This window comes from Rhizophagus irregularis, chromosome 21 (genome assembly GCF_026210795.1).
Source record: "Rhizophagus irregularis chromosome 21, complete sequence".
Lineage (NCBI taxonomy): Eukaryota > Fungi > Glomeromycota > Glomeromycetes > Glomerales > Glomeraceae > Rhizophagus > Rhizophagus irregularis.
In genome coordinates, this window is record NC_089449.1 from 1,923,490 (window position 1) to 1,943,863 (window position 20,374).

Sequence of the window (20,374 nt, forward strand, 5' to 3'; positions counted from 1 at the left end):
AATGCACCCTATGAATGGACTAACTTATAACAGGAAGCATTTGAGAATTTAAGAGATAAATTAACAACAGCACCTATTGTACAATACCCAGATTTCTCAAAACCATTCTTTTTATATACTGACGCTTTAATTATAGGATTAGGTGTAATATTAGCACAAAAAAATGATGATCAAGAGCATGTAATTGCTTATGCCAGTGAAACTCTAATACCAGCTGAAAAGAATTATACCATTACAGAATTAGAATGCCTTGCAATTGTTTGGGCAGTTAAATACTTTCAACATTATCTTTGTGAAAGTAAATTTACCATTATCACTGATCATGATGCACTCAACAATAATAGAAAATAATAATAAAAGGTTAGAAAGATGAAAAATCACCCTGTCAGAATATAAATATGATATTATATACTAGAAAGAAACTAAACATGCAAATGCTGATGCATTCTCTTATCTTGACTCAACTTTAATTAATAATCATACCAATCCCTCAACCTCACATAATGATCATAGATAAACAATTATATAATAAATTAATATTATTTTTAACAACCCTCACTTTTATGGATGGTATAACTGAAAGAACTCAACCCAGTATATTTATCATAATAATATTTTATTTAAGAAAACAAAAGATGGTATTTGAAAAGTAATTTTATGTGAACAAGTAGAACCTATTTTATATCATTTTCATACAGATATGAGCGGTGCTCATTTAGGAATAGATGCTATAATTGGAAAAATCAAAAATCGATATTATTGGCCACAATTAAGAGAAGACGTAAAAGAATATATCAGAACTTGCAATATTTGTCAAAGAAGAGAACACACAAATCAGTGAGAAGAACTCATACCAATACTGGTCAAAGGACTATTTTACAGGATAGGAATTGACATTAAAGGACACCAGTAGTTATCAGTCACCATGAACTATTTTACAAAATGACCAGATCATTTTATAGATCATTTTGTAGATCCCTTGATTTTTTTTGATTTTTTTGATTTATTTGATATACACAACTAGGACAAAAGTATATTTATACTAATCACTATATATTCAAAATTTTACATTCTTAGCTTTATAAATTAAAAAAATTATTTTGATAATTATTGTACTAACTTAAATAAATATAGTAAATTCTTTATTTTATTAATTAAATAAAATTATACATAATAAAATTACTTGAAATTTAAATATGTAATAGCATATATTCAAAAGAATATATAATCAAAATTTTATGTCTTTAACCTTTATATGGCCATGCCAATTAAAACCAATTTAAAAATTACTAATAATTATTAAATTAAAAATTTCTGAATGGTATTTTATTTTTTTAACTATTAGCTTTCTAGGAATAATATGAATATAAAAATTCACATATTTATTTTCCAAAACTATGGCTTTCAAACAATATAAAATTAAAATATTTTATTATGTAAAATTTTAAGAAACAATTTTTTTGTTATAATTCATATAAAATCAAAACTAGCAAAAAAAGTTCATTTATATATATTAATCAGGAATCTGTACTAACACATATTTAAAATTTCAGGCATCATTATTATGTATAATTTTAAATAAACTGGCAATGTATTGAACTATTTGTACTATTTGTTTAATTTATATGAATAGGCATAATAATTATTAAAACTTCTTTTAAGTTTAATACAGTTATATAAAAGCTAGAACTATGAAATTTTAAACATATATTCTTTACAATCTATATTCTTACATATTAAAATTTCAAGTATTGTTATTATGTACGATTTTGAGTGATTAACATAAATATAAGATCTGCTACTTTTGTCCTAGTAGTGTATTTAATAAATTTGATATTTGATTTATTTATTTTATTAATTTTAATTATTTTATTTGTTATATTTATTTTATTTTATTTATTTATTTTATTTATTTTATCAAATATTCTTAATTTTTATTTTTTATTTTATTATAAATAGTGTTAGGATTTTACTAAGTTAAAGGAGTAGTCAGTCAGTCAGTAAGTTTTACAAATAGCTTTAATAGTTAAGAATCGTATTGTAATATTTGAGTTATACAAAAAGAGTATTATTCCCAGTAATATAATTCAAAATAGTTAATTTCACAACTAAAAGATTATCTATACTTTTCATTATATCTAAAATCTTACATTATTTTAATAAAAACCTATTGAACATCCAACATCATTTCACATGATTATTTGTGATAAACTTAAGACTTTCCTATTTCAGTTAACTTTAATCATTAATAGGATAACAACATAATATAATTGTTGAAAAGAGTTTATTTTTTATTTATTAGGTTTGCTAGTTGAATGGGATATTTTATATAACTTATAGCTTATTGGATATTTTAAAAGTTGATGTTTATGATTACATAAACTTTTTATTATAATTAAATATCGGCCTCTATAAAAGTAAATAAAAAAAAAATTTATTATATTAAACAAATTATAAAAAAAATTATAATATATTTAATAGTATAGTAAATTCTTTAATTCAAGATAAAAGTAATAAGAATTTATTATTTAATTATTTTTTAAGATCACTTTCAATATATGTCAATCAATTATTACTTTCCTCAGCATTAACATTTCTGATGTCAAAATCATCTCCAGAATGAAAATTTTCATTTAATTCTTATATTCTAATATATAATTAAAATTTTAAAAATTTACAAGAATTTCGATAATCTTAATAAAGATATTAATATTCAAAAATATGAAAAAATAATATCTGATATAGTTTTACTTTATATAAATCCTATTATTTTGGAAGAAAAAGAAAATATTCCTTATGAATAAATTTAATTATAGCTGATTGCAAAATTGTAAGACCTTTTCAAAAACTAGTAAAAAATCAAGTTAAAAATCTGTTTATTCAACTCCTTAAATAAAAATAGAAATATATTATATAATTCAATATAAATAAATTATTTTAAAATCATTATTAATTTTGGATAAATCTAATTGTAACAGCCTGTTACGCGTCTTATTTGTAACAACCCCCAATTTTATCCAATTAAAATTTAAGATCAGGCGTAATGTAAACAAAAACAAAAGATCAGTCGTGTAACTAAGACAAAAGAATTTTTTAAAAAATTTCAAGAAACTGCTTATAACTTAAAATTTTGTCTATGAAACTGTCTTAAATACATTAAGTAAAAGTTTTCCAAATTAAATTTTGCATATAAAAATTTTATTTGTGAAACACATATTAAATTTATTATTAAAAAAAAATAAAAAAAGGATGTTACAAATAAGATATGTAACAGGCTGTTACAAATACATTTTTTCATTAATTTTAAGGAGTTAAAGTTATTACCAAAATAGGTATTTAACTTGCTTTTTTACTAATTCTTGAAAAATTCAAAATGTCAAATTTTCAAATTAAAAATTATAAGGTGGTCTTACAATTTTGCAATCAGCTATAAATGTAAATACAGTCAACTCCCTCTATAGTCACTCCCGTTATAGTCACATTCTACTATATAGTCACACCAGTTGAATGTTCACAACACTTTATTATTAAAAACTATCCTATATAGTCACAATCTATCTATAGTCACTATCACACCTATCCTCAAAAATCTTATATTAAAAAGAACCGTTTATAATCACAGTTATATAAAGAATATATTAAATAACTTGGCATCTAATAATCGTACAAAGATGTATCATAGCTTGTTAGAATCGTCTCACTGAGATGAATCGAATGGTGGTAGTTTTATCCTTTTGCGATCACTGGCTGATGAGTTATTCAACAAAATGTTAAGCATCGGCATTATTATATTTCTTGATTTACGTTTACTGCGCTATTTAACATTTTGCTAAATTTCTCAGTACCTAGTGATTGTAAAAAGACAATTAATAGCTCGTTGGAATCGCCTCATCAAGACGAATCGAATGGTGGTAAGCTCATCTCTCTGTGATCAATATTGACGGAGTTACTACTTAAAAACCATTTAATATTTTTTAATTTCGGAAAATGATCTAGTGATTGGATTTCGATGTATTTTATACCATTAGATTCGTCGCATTAAGACGAATCGAATGGTAGTAAGATTGTCTCTCTAGGATCAATATTGGCAGAGTTATTACACAAAAACCATTAATATTTTTTAATTTCGGAAATTAATCTAGTGATTGGATTTCGATGTATTTTATACCATTAGAACCGTCTCATCAAGACGAATCGAATGGCGGTAAGATCATCTCTCTACGATTAATATTGGCGGAGTTACGATACAATAAAGTTTTGAGTATAATTTTGGCTAAAATTATGTTAATTTTTGGCCGGAATTATGATATACTAATATAAGAAATTTTTTATATAGTCACATCTCTTTATAATCACCAAATATGGACTGTCCCAAATGTGTGACTATAAAGAGAGTTGACTGTATTTTAAATATTTTAATATAGATAATTTCTTAATGTACACTAGTATATGAAATACATATACTATGTTACACCCTTATAGTTTTCCAAATTTACTATTTATTCTAGGTTATTTGTCATATATTATATGTCATACTTCATAATTTCAGCCAAATTTTATAATTCCAGCCAAAAATTACTATAATTTTCAGATCACTAAAAAATGACAATAATTATGTAATCTGTATTCACATATATACAGTATGTACAAATAGAAATAGTCTTTAATATAATAAGTTAATATTGTAATTATTATTTTATAGATATATATATTTTTTATTTATTATTCCTTAAACTATTTTGTAGGCAAATTTGCTTGTAATTTCTAAATTAAAATAAATGATGCTATAAAAAATTGTTTAATTTTGACCAAATTGTCACATAATTTTGCAGTCAAATTGATCTACATTCTGGCCATAAATTGTATGAGTTATTGATCATTAAAATTGGATAAGAAATTAACCTGCAAAAATAGTATCAGAATTTTTATATAATAAAATCTAAACTTTTCTTACCATATTTTTTTTCTATTTGAATATTTATTATAACTTTTTATTTTCATTATAAAAATTTTGCATTATAATAAACAAAATAGAAATAAAAAAAATTAATTTTTATGAGTATATAATTAAAATGTATAATAAAATTTCTATATAAAGTCAAAATCCTACTTTTAAACATCCAAAATCATATTAACAAAAGTTGTTTCTCATACCAAATTCTACATATTTTATTAAGCTTTTATATAGCTACAATTAATTGTCTTAAAATTTTGTAATTATCCTAAAATACAACTTTTGACCAATGGGTAATTTTCGATTTTTTAATATATAATTAATAAATGATAATAATTGCTGCACAATATATAATTTAAACTATCTTGAAAAAAAATTTTATTAAAATTGCTTTATTTTTCATAAAATTAGATGAGAGCCAAAATTTGGTAAAATTGGGAGCAAATTTGCCTGCAATTGCTTACAATTTAAGGGATATAATTATATTTAACTTAAATAAATTTCTTTGGTTTCAACTTTACGTAGGTATTGGATTTTGTAAATTACATTAATATGTAATTGAATAATTCTTGTAGCTGATTGAAGTCGTAATATAAGCAATTTATTTAAAAATTTAAAATAAATAGCTAACATATGGGCTGATTTTTGGAATTAGTTTAAATTAAGATTTTTATAAAAATTTAATATTTTAGTAAGATTAACATTACACAAATCTAAATTAAATATGTATTACATATTTATGTAAAAAATTTTTTTTAAAAAATAATAGTAATAACCACTTTTTTTTCCCTATCACTGCCTATCACTTTTTCATTATTTTTCTATTCACTTTTATTAAATGTAACAAAAAAGTTTATAAGCATATAGCAGTTAGTAGTAATATATAGAAAAAACATAATTTTTAGCTTTAATTTATTATTTTTTCTTTGTAAAAAATACATGCAAATAAAAAATAATTATAATGTAAAATAGTTGTAAAATGGGTTCTGTGATAGGCCTTATGGCTAAGATAATCCATTTTTAAATGAAATCTACCTACAGAATCAAATTATTACTCGATAGTGCACATATGGGTACTATATGTATAACGAGTAGTTTAATTATATTAGAGTAGATATTATTAGAACTTTATTTTATATATAGTTTCTTCTAATTTGTTTTTTTACTTTAATAAAACTGCAAATGCGTTATGGAAAAAAAAAAAAAATAGTTGTAAAATGAATAATAAGATATTTTTTTTTCAAAATAACTAATTATATAAGATTTATTTAAATTTCACCAATGGTTAAATTCGAATTTTAATCATCACTGGTGAATTTAATAATTTTTAAATTTAGTTTCACTAGCCGATGATTTTAATCACAAATTTATATAAATCCTCATAAATTGTTCTTCAAATAAAAATGGTTAGATATCAATGCCAAATTTGTAAAAGAGAATTTTCAACTTACGGCGGTTTAAAATAACATGCCAATGCTAAACATCACGGGAAAATGAGATCCTTCCAATTAAATGAGTCACCAGTACAGCAAAGATCTTTGTTGCAGCCATTAAGAGAAATGATAAAATCAGAACATGATGCAGAACTTTGGAGCACGTCAATTATTATGCCAAACCCAACTACTTCGCAAGAAAAGCTTACATCACAGGATGATGATGATGAGATGAAGCAATTTGAACCTTCATCTTAAGATGAAGACTTAGTAAATATTGCAGATGAGTTAGAAGATGAACCACGTTATCATTTGTGAAAAAGGTTACGGTCAGAAGAGAGGGTCGAAACAAATTTTGAAGAATCGGAAGCAGAATCATAATTAGTAAACTTTGAAGATACTGAATTCATTGATCCTGAAGACTTTCAGGGTGCGACATTAGATGATGCCATAGATGTAGTTGATGGAAAACCCACACCAGAGCGCGTAGTGAAATGCCGAATGATGCATATCGTGACTTTTTGGAGTTGATAGTAGGTGATAAAATAATAAAGTTTTTCAACAAACATAGTAATTTAGACAAATCACCATTGCCAAGTTCAACGAAAAATGGCAAGGATTATCTTAATCAAATAAATTTACCTTTAATAGACTTTAAAGAAAAGGTTGTTGCGACCTATAATGAAATTAATTTTACCCTCTACTATTGCCCACTTTTTCGTGCTATTCAAGCTCTTCTGTAATGACTGGAAGTAACCAATAACTTCGTCCATAAAGGAATCCAAAATAAAATAAAGGTCTGTATAATAATTTGATTTCCGTCTGCAATGATAAATTACATTATTTATGCTTATTTAGTTGTTTATATTCTCAGGATGATAGAGGTGAAACAAGAATATTTGGCGAACCTTTCAAAGGTAACTGGTGGTTAGAAACTGAAAAGAACCTTCCATAATTAAATTGACTATTGTCCATCATCTTATACTCAGACGCAACAACTTTCGATGGACTTGGGAAATCATTAGGCCATCCAGTTTTTTTAACTCTTGGTAGCATTCCAAATCATGTTCGAAATTTGCCAAGGCTAAAATTCTTTTAGGATTTCTCCCTAAAGTTCAAGATATAGGAATCAGAACAACAGAAAGTTTTCAAAGCTTACAGCGCGATGTATATCATAAATGCTTCAAAATTATGCTCCAACCTTTATTAGAAAAATCTGAAGCGCTATATTTTGGAATTAATGGACAAGTGATTACTTTCGCTGCACAGATATCTTTTTTTCTCGCAGATATGCTTGAAGCTGATGATATAACTGCGACATATAAAGGAGCACGGTGCAAAATGCTATGCTATACTTGCATGGTTTTGCAAAAGTGATCTGAACAATATGAGTCTTAAACTAGAAAACGTACCTCATAGAACTCATGAAAATATGAAGCAAGTAATCAACGATGGTCAAGGAAAGGAGTATTCTGTGCATTCTGTTGAAATGAAAATTCCTTCTGGAAATTTCCGTAAATATCTTTATATTTCTGTAATGAATTTCAAAGATGTAAATTTTTACGCACGTATAATTTGTTTCAGAAATTTGAATATATACGAAGCCTGCGTTCCTGACTGTATGCACCATATCGATCTTGGACTCTTCAAATACCAATTGGAATTTACACAAGATATTTTGAAGGCAGTCGGAGGAACAGAACTACAAAAAAAATTTGATGATCAACTTCGTCAAATTCCTCGCTTCCTGGGTCTTAAACTCTTACATAATTAGGACATTTAAACATACTTACTGCGTCAGACTATCATAAATTGCCCTTTTTGCCTTAGATGAAATTTTTGAAGGGAACGAAATAACCTGTAAAGAACTTTGCGAACTTTACGCAAAGTTTAGTAAGATGTACATAATGAGCAGGAAAGAAATGTACACTGAAGAAGATCTGAAAATTTTTGAAGTAAGTCAAAGTTCATAAAGTCACATTGGAAATCATCAACACACTAAAGATTATCAATTATAGTCAGCAATTATTGATTGGTGCATTGATTTCAAAAAGATCTTCTTTCCATTGTCCACTACTGACTGCAATTTTCTGAAGTTACACTGTTGGCAGTATCACACAGGTAGGACGCTAGTAAACATACAGTATATGATTTTATCCTAATTTATTTTGATTGTTTTCAGTGCCTGCTATTAGAAAATATGGTGCATTGAATGGGTTGTCAACGGAAACATACAAAACCCTTCACAAATCATATGTCAAAACCCCATATCGGTTATTAAACAGAAAAGACGTAATGAGACAATTGGTGAACGCTGTTAGTTGAATCTGACATGACTGAAATCAATTTCTTTGAAATATACATACATTTAATTATAAATTCTAATATTTTTTATAGGTAAAACACAAAGAATTGACATCTTCTGCTAAAAAAGTTATTCATCGTAAAGTCAAAGGATTTGGAAAAGTACTTTGAGAACTAACATTAGATAATATCGACCAAAAAATAAAATCGTTGAAAAAATCTGAAAATCCACCACATTCAAACTTCATTGAAGGGTTATCGCAATTAATTTCAACTTTAGATACCTTTCTGGACACATCTTCACAGGAGTCCGAAAGTGACAAATTTTACATTAAAATTTATGATTCAGTACACCTGGAAGATAGACATATTTTAAGAACGACAGGAGAATTCCAAGGTAAAGAATGGTTCGGTAATATTGCGGTAACTCCTGCGGAAGATCAAGGGCGGATGAAGGAGCTTGGTATGGAAAAGTAAGTGAATGATTAAGATTGATAAAGTGTTGTATGTCATTAATCAATTTTCTTTATAAGATGTTGTTATTATTTAAATTCTTCCGAGGTTCTTTCAAACTTGCTCTGGTTCATTAGTTTGATATTATTACAGAGGAACTTGAACTGTACGGGTGTCCGCAGTTGTATTACACCAAAGAATACAACACAATACCAATCGGTTCAATTAACCAAGAAGTTCATATAGTTCCAAGGTTTGGCAAAGTAAATCGTTATTTGTTAAATAAATACATGTTTTAAAAATTACTGGAAAACTTTAACGAAAGTAAAGTCAGAAAGTTTAAAAAATAAAATTTGTAAATTTGTTGAAAAACTTTAACGAAAGTATTAAAAAAAAACTATTAAAAACTTTAGCGAAAATAAATTGTCAACGGAAATGATCGAAAAGCTTAATTAAGCTTAATTACTAATTGAAATCGAAAAGTTTAATTAGTTAGTTACTCAAAGTTTAAATGCAATTATAAACCCGCAATTTTGAGTTAAAGAATTTTGCAGAGTTTTGCAAAAAAAAGGACAAAAAGTGAAGATCTGCTATTTCGCAAAGCTTTGCAAAACTGGCATGTTTTAAATTTTCTGTTAAATGAAATTCTGCAAAATTGCAGAATTTTGCTGATTTTATAGATAAAAATATTCAATTATCTGCGAAGTTGCAAAGTTTGCCGAACTTCGCAGAAATACACAAAAAATGACAAAAAAAAAGTGGAGATCTGCTAATTTTACAGATTTCCGCAGTTCTGCATCCCAAAAAATTTTCCAATGTTAAGAAAGTTAATAAAAAATAAGATCCCCTTTCACATTACCTCAAAGTCTGGTTTATACAGATCTGGCATTCTAAAATTACAGAAACTTAACATTTTTAATCAATATAGAATCAATATTGTTAAATTTATCTTAACGGTATTGTTTTGATATCATTTTGATATCAAAAGGATATTGCTTGAAAACTTAAAGTTTCTGTAAAGATGGTCTTCACCTTTTCAAAATCCAGTTCTGACACCTATAAAATAAAAAATAATTATTAATAAAAAGTTCTTATAGAAAGTTAAATAAAAACAATATCCTTTATTCACATTACTTTAATATTACCTTAAAGCTGAAAATTTGGTTCATTCATGTCTGTTAGTCTGTTTTGAAAGAAAGAAAAAGCATTAGAAAGTGTTTCTAAAAATATTAAATAATTAAAAAAAAGACCTTTTCCTTTTTGTATTACCTTAAAATCCAGTTCATTCAAGTCTAGCGCCTATAAAATAGAAAAAAAATACTGTATTAGTGAATTAGTAAATGTCTTTTAAAAAAAGTTAAATAAAATTTGTTCCATATTTATACCTCAAAAACAAATTTAGTTCATCCTAAAAAAAGGAGAAATATTAGGAAAAGACTCTTTCAGTTCACATACTTTAAAGTCCATTTCTCAATTACCTTAAAATCTGGCCTTTAACACAATATTAATAAAAAATTTAATTAACATTTCACAGGATGATCTATCTGTTTAATCCGTTCATTAGATTCATCAAATATTTATATGGCACGCCATTTTAGATAAAAGTCTGTCAATACACAGATAAATTATTACAGTTATTTTTCCTAATTTTGGTGATTTTTCACAGATAAACTGTGATGCATTTATTATCTATTTATTATCTGCAAAAACTTTTCAAAAATTTTTACAGATGTTTTTTTTTGAATTTTCTCATTTTTTATTATTTGAACTTCAACAGATAATTTATCTGTAAATTAACAGATAATTATCTGAATATTAACAAATAATCATCTGGGTAATAGCCATCAGATTTATATAATTTTTTTGTGTAATAAATTAAAAAAATTTTTAGAAGTTCAAAACTTGTGAAAGTTTTAATGTTTATTAATATACTTTTTATAATATTTTGTTAATAAATAATAATTACTTTATAGTTTTTGATACATAATTTATTTATATTTTTATCTTACACTATAACAGAAGTGAATTGTTTTTTTTAATATCTCAATTGTACTATTTGTTTTTGTAAATTAAACAAATAAATTTTTAAATTATTTTAAATTAATACATTTAATACCATTTTCTCTAAAGAATATGACTATGAAATATATGAGAGACGTGAATCAATAATAGAATTTGTACAAACAAAATAGCTAAAGAAGCTGAAGACAGAAGGCTTACTGTGGTGGAATTAACTAAAAAAATTTGTAATAAATATTGGCGTATTAAAGAGTTGAGGATGTTGAGAAAACAGATGCTTTTATCTCTATGCTTAAAATTTCTCTAAATCCGATTATCTCAAATTTTGATAAATCAAATTAAAAAAATTTAATTCTTCAGTTATAATAATGAAATTTTATTCATTATGAATATATTTTTTTTTTCGTTTTACAGCAAATTCATTTTTTTTAAAAAAAGTCAAAATAAAAACTCCCAAATTTATCAAATTTATCACTTAATTTACTTAAAATTTATTAAATTTATCATTAAAAATTAAATTTATTAACTGTTAAATTTATCATTATTTTATTAAATTATATTTTTAATATGGACCAATCATGATATTGGTTGTGTCACGTGACCTGTTTCAGATCATGTGATTTGACTTCACTTTAGATGATCCCAAAAATGAAAAGAAATAACTGTAATAATTTATTTGTGCATTGACAGACTTTTGTCTGATTTGACTTGCCATAAATATCTGACCCATCCATTCAATTCATTCATCAGATTCACTAGATATCTAATGAACCATCTGGTTAATCCAATGGATAATCTGATCAATCTGTAATCTGCATTTTTACGGATGATTCTGGATTGATAGGATTCAAATTGTACTTCTATGACTCTATCCAATGAGTCTTCATCAAATCTTCAGACTTATTTGAAGCAGATAGCCATTTGATTTTTATGAATACTAGGTCTACAATCATCTTTTAACTCATGGTCAACATAGTATAACTTGGATACTTCTTGCCTAAATGATGTATAACCATATTTGAAGTATTGAAAGGTCTTAAAAAAAATTTGCAAAATGCCAAAAAGGTTAATATTAAATAAAAAAAAAAGAAATTGTCAGACAATGAGGAGAGATGTGTATTCCAGATATATAAATATACTAATAATTATTTACCTATGCTATGGAAATGTACTAAAGAACATAGATGGACTGCATCATTTGATAGCATAAAAAATAAAAGGTTATGGTGTCCATATTGCCTAAGAATACTCTCAATATTGCTAAGATGGTTGCAATTAATAAAGGTGGAGACTGTATTTCAAATAAATATATTAATGGTTCACCTCATTTGAGATGGAAATGTGCAAGAGATTATGAATGAAATGCAACACTTGAAAATGTAAAAAATTGATATTCATGGTGCCCCATATGTGTTGGACGTGAAATTGTAACTAACTACTCAGAAAAATTGCTGGCCAGATTTCTTAAAAACACCTAAATACTCTCAAGAGTTACTTGATATATTCATCCAGAATATGGTTTTGCAATCGAAGTGCAAGGAGAACAGCATGAAAATTATATAGAATTCTTTTCAAATAATTTTATCAAGCACAGGATCAACTCAAGAAAGAATTATGCGAAGAGAATTGCCTTAAGGTATTTCAATGACCCATATACAGTCATTCCAAATCATCTATATAATTTTATTCCTGGAATTACACAAAAAATATTTCTCAGATACACATCACACATAAATTGTATGTACAAAGCGAAGTTTATACCATATAGATAATCGTCTGCGCAAACGAAATATAAATACTGGTGGCCAAAAAAATTTACTATAAGCAGTACGCATTTTTTTCAAAAAAGGTAATACCTTTCTACCAGGAAATATATATAAGGAATGATTTTCATGATTTTATTTTTGCAGATTGTAGAACTGACCTTTTTGGGGCACAGTGTCATAATTGTATCAAATAAAACTGATTCAGAATTTGAATCAAGAAGTTAATTATTAATGTATATAAGGACAATAGTTTTCTTCTTGCTTTCCTAATAGTCTTCTATTATAATTCAAACAGCAGGTCAAATACTAGGTCACGCCGTTCTAGATTGCCAATGGATCCCACGAAATTCTAATTCAACTTCAACAATAGCTGCTTACCAACGGTTTCCAGAAATAGTGAGAGAATGGATCAGATTCAAGCGAAATGTCAAACTTACTACTGCTGGTGGACAATTTCCCCCTCCGGGAGGACAATTTGATACATATCCAGCTATAAATGTCCCTCTCAGACTTGAAGGAGATGTAAAAGATCATTTTTATTTGAATGTTTTAGCGCCTGTCCAAGTATTATTACCACCAGGAGCATTTTTTGGAGTTACAACCCCCAGATTTGTGGGCTCTTCTGATCATGTTCTAAGCACTAATAATTTCACAGTGGCCAAGATGCCTGTGGAATATAAAACGCGTCACAATCTTAACTTAATTGGTTATCATTTAAGGATCCTATCGCAGATATTTGGTCAAATGGCCTGTAATGGCCTCCATTATGGCATTTACTAACTTTCTTAAATGAGATGAAACATCTCCAACCACCCTGTATGTTACTCGTGTTGTTCAATCCACTGATACTGATCCAACTTTACGCGAATGCGTTTACTATATTAGCCAACTAGTCATTAATGATAATGTTGGCAATAGATTAAGACATGTAGTGACTGATAATGTTGACCCTTACTACCCTGATGACTCTGAATCCTCTGATGATGATGATTATTATTATTATGTTTCTTCAGGAAGAAAGAGGAAGAGAGCATCAGAGAGCAGTAGTAAATCAGTTGCAACTGGAATTACTACTGTAGACGAGTACATAGGTGGCGGGTCCTTCAGAAAAGTTTTTTCTGGGCATTATAATAATTAAGTTGTAGCATGGAAGACTTGTGACGCATATAAGCAACAAGATGAGATGAAAACGCTAAATCATGAAGCTTGTATATATTCTATTTTGAAAGAATGTCAAGGTACAATTTTTTTTCATTCATAATATTTTTAGATATTTATTAACTTGTCTATTGCTATATTGATATTAGGTCATGATGTTCCACGTTTATTCTATAAAGGTTACATTTATGACGGATATCTTGGATATCTTTTTGCATTAGCGTTACAGTTAATTGAGGACTCCCGCCATATTGATCTGACAAGACTCACAAAAAAGGAGAAAGAGTTAATAGTCAATCAACTTAGATCAATACATAATCTTGGCGTCTTACACAACGATATTTCCCCAAGAAATATACTATATGAGCCAAAAAGTTGCCATTACTTTTTTATTGATTTTGGCCTAAGTGAGATTGTGGATAATAAATCATCAAAATTGCACAAGGAAGAAGCAAGATTAAAAAAAATTTTACAACTCTAAACATCTGAATGTATAGAGAAAATTTGAATCAACTATTGGTGATTGTTCACTTCATTTCGTTGGCATTACAATTATACATTATCACGCTAGATGAAGCATAAATAAATTTATTGCAAGCTACAATGTATATAAAATGCATTTCGGCTAATAATAAAAATTGGGCCTACATTTATATAGTAATTTTGATCAACATTACACTATCACAATTAGTAAAAAAAATCAAATTTAGCGAACGTACCGAACGCACCCTGAAAAAAAAAAATAACATATTAAAATACGCGTCAAACAGTCTAAAACCAATGAGTTTGAGTAGTGAAAGACCAGTAAAAGGCAATTAGCAACTCGCGATTTTGAATGTTAACGGTTATTATCGCCGTTTTGATCAGCATCACGGGACTTGTACTACCAAAAAAGCTGATTTTTGCGATATTTTATTTTCACGTCAAAAACAACTATTATAATTTACTATTCAACACTGCGATTTTATTTTCTATTTCAAATAAATATACTTGAAATTTACTTGCATAGAAGTTTCAAAGGTATTGTAAGCATATTTGTCAGAAATCTTAGCGATTTTACAATCTAAAAAAAGTGATTTTTCGTGATCTTTACTTTTTTCTCAGATTTTTACATAATAAAGGTTTCAAAATAGTCTTTTATAAAATTTATTATTATAAAATTTGTATCTAATTATATATTTTACAATATATTACAGTAAAATGTTGAGTGAAGATTTAAAATGGCGTATTATCTATTATTATGAAGAAGGTTATAAATCAAAAGAAATTGCTAAGAGGTTATACGTCAGTAAAACAACGGTTACTAATATTTGTAAAATTTTTGATAAATGGGATGTGTTAATGATCTATTTACCGGAAAGTCAGGAAAAAGAAAGATATTTACATCAGAAGATATGCAGGTAAATTAACTACTATTAACAAATACAAATACTGTACTTCGTATTAAAAATTTTAATTTAAAATTATTTTATAGATACTGCAAGATATTGTTTAGGAAAAAGTTGATTATTATTTAGATGAATTAATTTATGAAATGGAAATAAAAACTGGAAAGTTGGTTTCAATACCAACATTATGCCGCTCTCTTCAACATTGTGGTATTACTAGAAAGAAAGTATGTATTACGAAATTAAGTTTTATATTATTATTTATTAATTTATAATTTATTTATATTAAGTTGCAAAAAGTAGCACATGAACAGAATGAAACATTACGTGGTTTTTTTATGTATCAAATAGGGATAGAATATAATGCAGAACAACTCATTTTTATTGATGAGACGTCTAAAAATAAAAGAAGCATTTCACGTTTATATGGTTATTCTTATAAAAATTGTAGAGCAAAAAAAAAGGTAGTATTTATAAGGGGCAAGCGCTACACAATATTACCTGCATTGACAGTTGATGGATTTATTGCGGCTGATATAATGGAAGGTAGTTGTGATAAAGATAGATTTCGAACCTTCATAATAACACAAGTGGTAATTATTTATTTATAAAAATATTTATTGTATCTTTGTTAACATAAAAAAAAAATTATTTATTTATTTATTTTTAAGTTACCACAGATGAATCCATATCCTGGTAAAAATAGTGTACTTATTATGGATAATGCTCGTATTCATCATGATGAAGATTTGGTAAAATCAGTTGAAGAATTTGGGTGTAGGATACTTTATTTACCACCGTATTCACCCGATTTAAATCCAATAGAAACTGCATTTTCAGCATTAAAAAGTTGGCTAAAAAGATATAGAGATATTGTTAATAATTGTGATGACCCTATTTATATACTTTTCGTGGCATTATCTCAAACTACTCCCAATATGGCGAAACAATATTTTCAACAATCAATTTATATGTAATAGTTTTTTTATACAATGCATGATAAACGTACAAAGAAATTGATAATCACATGCAGAAAATTTATTTTATCAAAATTTCAAATGATTATTTACTAAATTTATAACAATTACAAAGCAATACAGTGTAAATCTATTCAAATTTCTTTGACTCATCACGTAATGTTTGTCTAATACCAATTTTTGATATACCTATCAAATTATACTCTGCATCAGATAATTTAAATAATTGGTTAACCCGAATTTCCTCCTCTTGAATTACATTAGGAATTGTTAAAGAATTTTTGTTATTAGAGTTATAAGAAGTGGGTTTAACAGAATGTAACATGCTAAAAATTGCATGATTAGGAGGTGTTTCGAAATCTGTATTATTTTTAAACTATAAAAAAATTCTATTAGTTATAATAAATAATATAATATGGTAATTATTTTGATAAATACTTACAATATCTTGAGCCCACATTGAAAATGATACATTTGATAAAAATAAATGACGACCATCTTTTACAAAACAATGTTTGTGATTATAATGGTTACAAACATATTTATCTTTTAATTGCATCATAATTTCACCAATCATTTTCTCCTTTTCATCAAGTTTACTTTCTTTCGGGACTCTATTCATTGCTGTACCTTTTTTTTTAGTTTTAACTGATTTAGATTTTGGTGCTTCTTCTTCTGTTTCTTCGCTTGTCACTTCTAATTCCAAATTATCATCGTATTTATTATAATATAATAAGTATTATAAATTAATACAACACATAATCAATTAAGAATTCAGATTGAACCCAAAATTTACTTTATATTCTCGTTTTTTCTTATCTTTTTTCTTATCCTTCATAGTTACAATTATCATCACTTTTTTATTATTAGAGATGTAACGTTTATAATCTTTTAGAAATTCTTCAAAAGTAATTTCATTATCTAAAAGTGTTCCTGCCCCAACTTCTGAACTACCCTTATATGCCAAAAAATATTCATTACTAAAGGTTAATCCTATATGTTCAGAGACAAGTTGTTCAATTTTTGTTGAAAGATCATTATATTTTATATCATCAAAAGACCAGTTGACTAAAATAGATGGTAAAATCTCTTTTTCATTTTTAATTGATATACGAAGCTGTAATTCTATTACTTGATTCACTTCAGATTTTATGATATCTTTTTCTTTTTTTATTTCCTTTCCAAATTTGTTATTTTCTCGGCTTATTTTACTATTACAAGCTGTACAAAGTGAACAATAAAAGGAAGTTGCCAGGTTGACTTCATAACCAAACTTAAGATTACTTTTCTTCATAAATTCTTTTAAAAATGGTTGAGCGTTACTTGCGTCATAGCACAAACCTCTATAGCCACGTACTTTGGCTGTTCGGTTATTTTTAGTTGGTTTTTCATACTTATTACAATGACAATTTTCAAATGTAAGGTCTTTTCCACAGTATAAACACTTTTGACAGGCAAAACACGTCCCTATTCGATATTTTCTTGTATATACTTGTATTTCATATACTTCATTTTCATTAAGTGACATTTTAACGCGTCAGCAATATAAAAAATGTGTAGTATTAGACGCAGTAATGAGCGTGAATTTCTATATACAGTATAAACTACAAAATCAGAGAAAAATTGAAAAAACATGATTGGTTAAAAAATAATATTACACAAAGATCGAAATTTTTTTTGGTAAAACTATATTGATCAGCTAATCACATTTTATTGAAAACGGCGATAACTGTATATAAAATTAGTTTTTGAAAAATTTCTTTTTATTTTTTAAATAATATTAAAAATATTTTTTATACTTTTAAGATTCAATAAATATATCAAGTACTAATACAAGTTTTACTACAGTTATAATGCCTTTACTATACTTACATCAGAATTTATCTATTCTACTTGTCAAGAAACAAAGTAGACTTTTACGGCATGAATATTGTGAAAAGACATAATATTTCAGAGATAAAATGATAGTGGGTGTTATTCATTTTAATAATAAAAAATGCAAATCCAAAGCCTTTAAAACTACTCGATCTTTGGGATTGTAAAAGTCATAATTGAGTTTTCGAAGTGTACTTGTTCTTTTTTTGCAAGACTTTTACTAGCATGTTTAATTTGTGTGATTCTACATAAAATTTCTGAATTCCAGAAACAGCAATTCTATTATCTGGTGGTTATAATCCAGTAAAATAATATTAAAATACATTTTATATTAGTCCAGAACGTAGTGAAGGACTATATATGTTCTAGCCACGGTGGTACAAAGTATCCCATTGTCCGCCTGCTTGATCTGTGAGTTGACGTTTAATTGGTTCTTATATTACACGATCAGTTAATTGAGCATGTGATGATCTACTTATTTTAACCTGTACACGTATACTTTCAAACAAAAATAGAATTTAGAAAAAAAAATTTATCAGTTGTAACAGTTTTTCGTTCCACTTTTTATTATTAGTCTTGAATGATGAACCTTATTAGTTCAGTCCTAAAATAAATGTAGATGGTTAGTATGAAAGAGTATCTAGATGATTGCTATTACATCTGCAAAATTCCTCCATTACTAAGATTTATACATGCCACCCAAATTATTTTGGACTGTCGTAATTATAAGTAAAATCCCAAATGCAATTATGGCATCCCAAATTATTTTGGCACTTTACATAGTAAATTATATATAAACCGAATGAATTATGGCATCCCAAATTATAATTATGGCATCCCAAAATAATTTGGGCAGCATGTATACTAAGATTAGCCAGCCAAAATGGTATATAAATTCAAGCTAGAAGTGTAAATGAGGACTGAGAAATAAGTAGGGGGTTATAGCTAACCAATTACTTTGCTGAAACTTGGAGTTTACAATCGATATTGATTAGATATCGCAACGATATCATTACGATATCATTACGATATTTTGATAAAAAATAGATTCGACGTCATTAAGTTAGTCGTAACTGTATTTATTTGATATTGATTTAGTTCGATATCTCTGCGATATCGCTGCGATCATTATGCGATGTAAATATTATCACGTAACCACATCGTAGTGATGTCGTATTAACATCGAATTAATATTGCAAAAATATTTTACATCTATTTGATATCGTAACTACATCGTAGTGATATTGTATTAACATCGAATTAACATTACAAAAATATTTTACATTTATTTAATATCGTAACCATATTGTAGTGATATCATATTAACATCAAATTAACATTACAAAAATATTTTACATCTATTTGATATCGTAACTACATCGTAGTGATATCGTACGTATTAACATCGAATTAATATTACAAAAATATTTTACATTTATTTAATATCGTAACCATATCGTAGTGATATCGTATTAACATCGAATTAACATTACAAAAATATTTTACATCTATTTGATATCGTAACTACATCGTAGTGATATTGTATTAACATCGAATTAATATTACAAAAATATTTTACATCTATTTGATATCGTAACTACATCGTAGTGATATTGTATTAACATCGAATTAATATTACAAAAATGTTTTACATTTATTTAATATCGTAACTACATCATAATGATATCGAATTAACATTGCAAAAAATGATTTCCATTTATTTAACATCGAATTAACATCACAAAAATATTTTTATTATATAATATGTTTTATTACAATTTTATTAGTGGATTATTATGGGTGAGTGGAGTACGTTTCTTTCTTTTTTTTATTCTTTTCTTCTCTTTTTTTATTCTTTTCTTCTCGTATGTGAGTGGATGGATACGTCATTTTCAATTTTAAAAAATATATATATATACATATAAAAAAACAATCATGATTAATAAAATGTACTCTTTGTAAAATATATTTAAATTTTAATACATAACCTTGGGATAATAGTTAGAGCAGGTAATCTCCGAGATTTTGTAAAGAATAATAAAAATGA

At 26.5% G+C, this 20,374-nt stretch overlaps 3 protein-coding genes across 3 annotated transcripts; 2 read left to right on the forward strand and 1 right to left on the reverse strand.

The window, feature by feature from the left end:
* Nucleotides 1-6,881: 6,881 nt before the first annotated feature.
* Nucleotides 6,882-9,168, forward strand: OCT59_013865 (uncharacterized protein; the record flags this gene model as incomplete). Its single annotated transcript, XM_066141791.1, has 10 exons — nucleotides 6,882-7,052; nucleotides 7,262-7,304; nucleotides 7,377-7,436; nucleotides 7,502-7,635; nucleotides 7,715-8,138; nucleotides 8,218-8,342; nucleotides 8,406-8,508; nucleotides 8,570-8,703; nucleotides 8,785-8,853; nucleotides 8,998-9,168. 10 exons carry the CDS (start codon nucleotides 6,882-6,884, stop codon nucleotides 9,166-9,168), a joined length of 1,434 nt encoding a protein of 477 aa, XP_066001888.1.
* Nucleotides 9,169-15,415: 6,247 nt separating this feature from the next.
* OCT59_013866 (uncharacterized protein) lies at nucleotides 15,416-16,086 on the forward strand (the record flags this gene model as incomplete). Its single annotated transcript, XM_066141792.1, has 3 exons — nucleotides 15,416-15,487; nucleotides 15,583-15,702; nucleotides 15,766-16,086. 3 exons carry the CDS (start codon nucleotides 15,416-15,418, stop codon nucleotides 16,084-16,086), a joined length of 513 nt encoding a protein of 170 aa, XP_066001889.1.
* A 496-nt stretch (nucleotides 16,087-16,582) lies between these two features.
* OCT59_013867 (uncharacterized protein) lies at nucleotides 16,583-17,980 on the reverse strand (the record flags this gene model as incomplete). Its single annotated transcript, XM_066141793.1, has 3 exons — nucleotides 16,583-16,828; nucleotides 16,895-17,148; nucleotides 17,332-17,980. The coding sequence occupies 3 exons, from the start codon at nucleotides 17,978-17,980 to the stop codon at nucleotides 16,583-16,585; spliced, it is 1,149 nt and encodes a 382-aa protein (XP_066001890.1).
* Nucleotides 17,981-20,374: the final 2,394 nt, after the last annotated feature.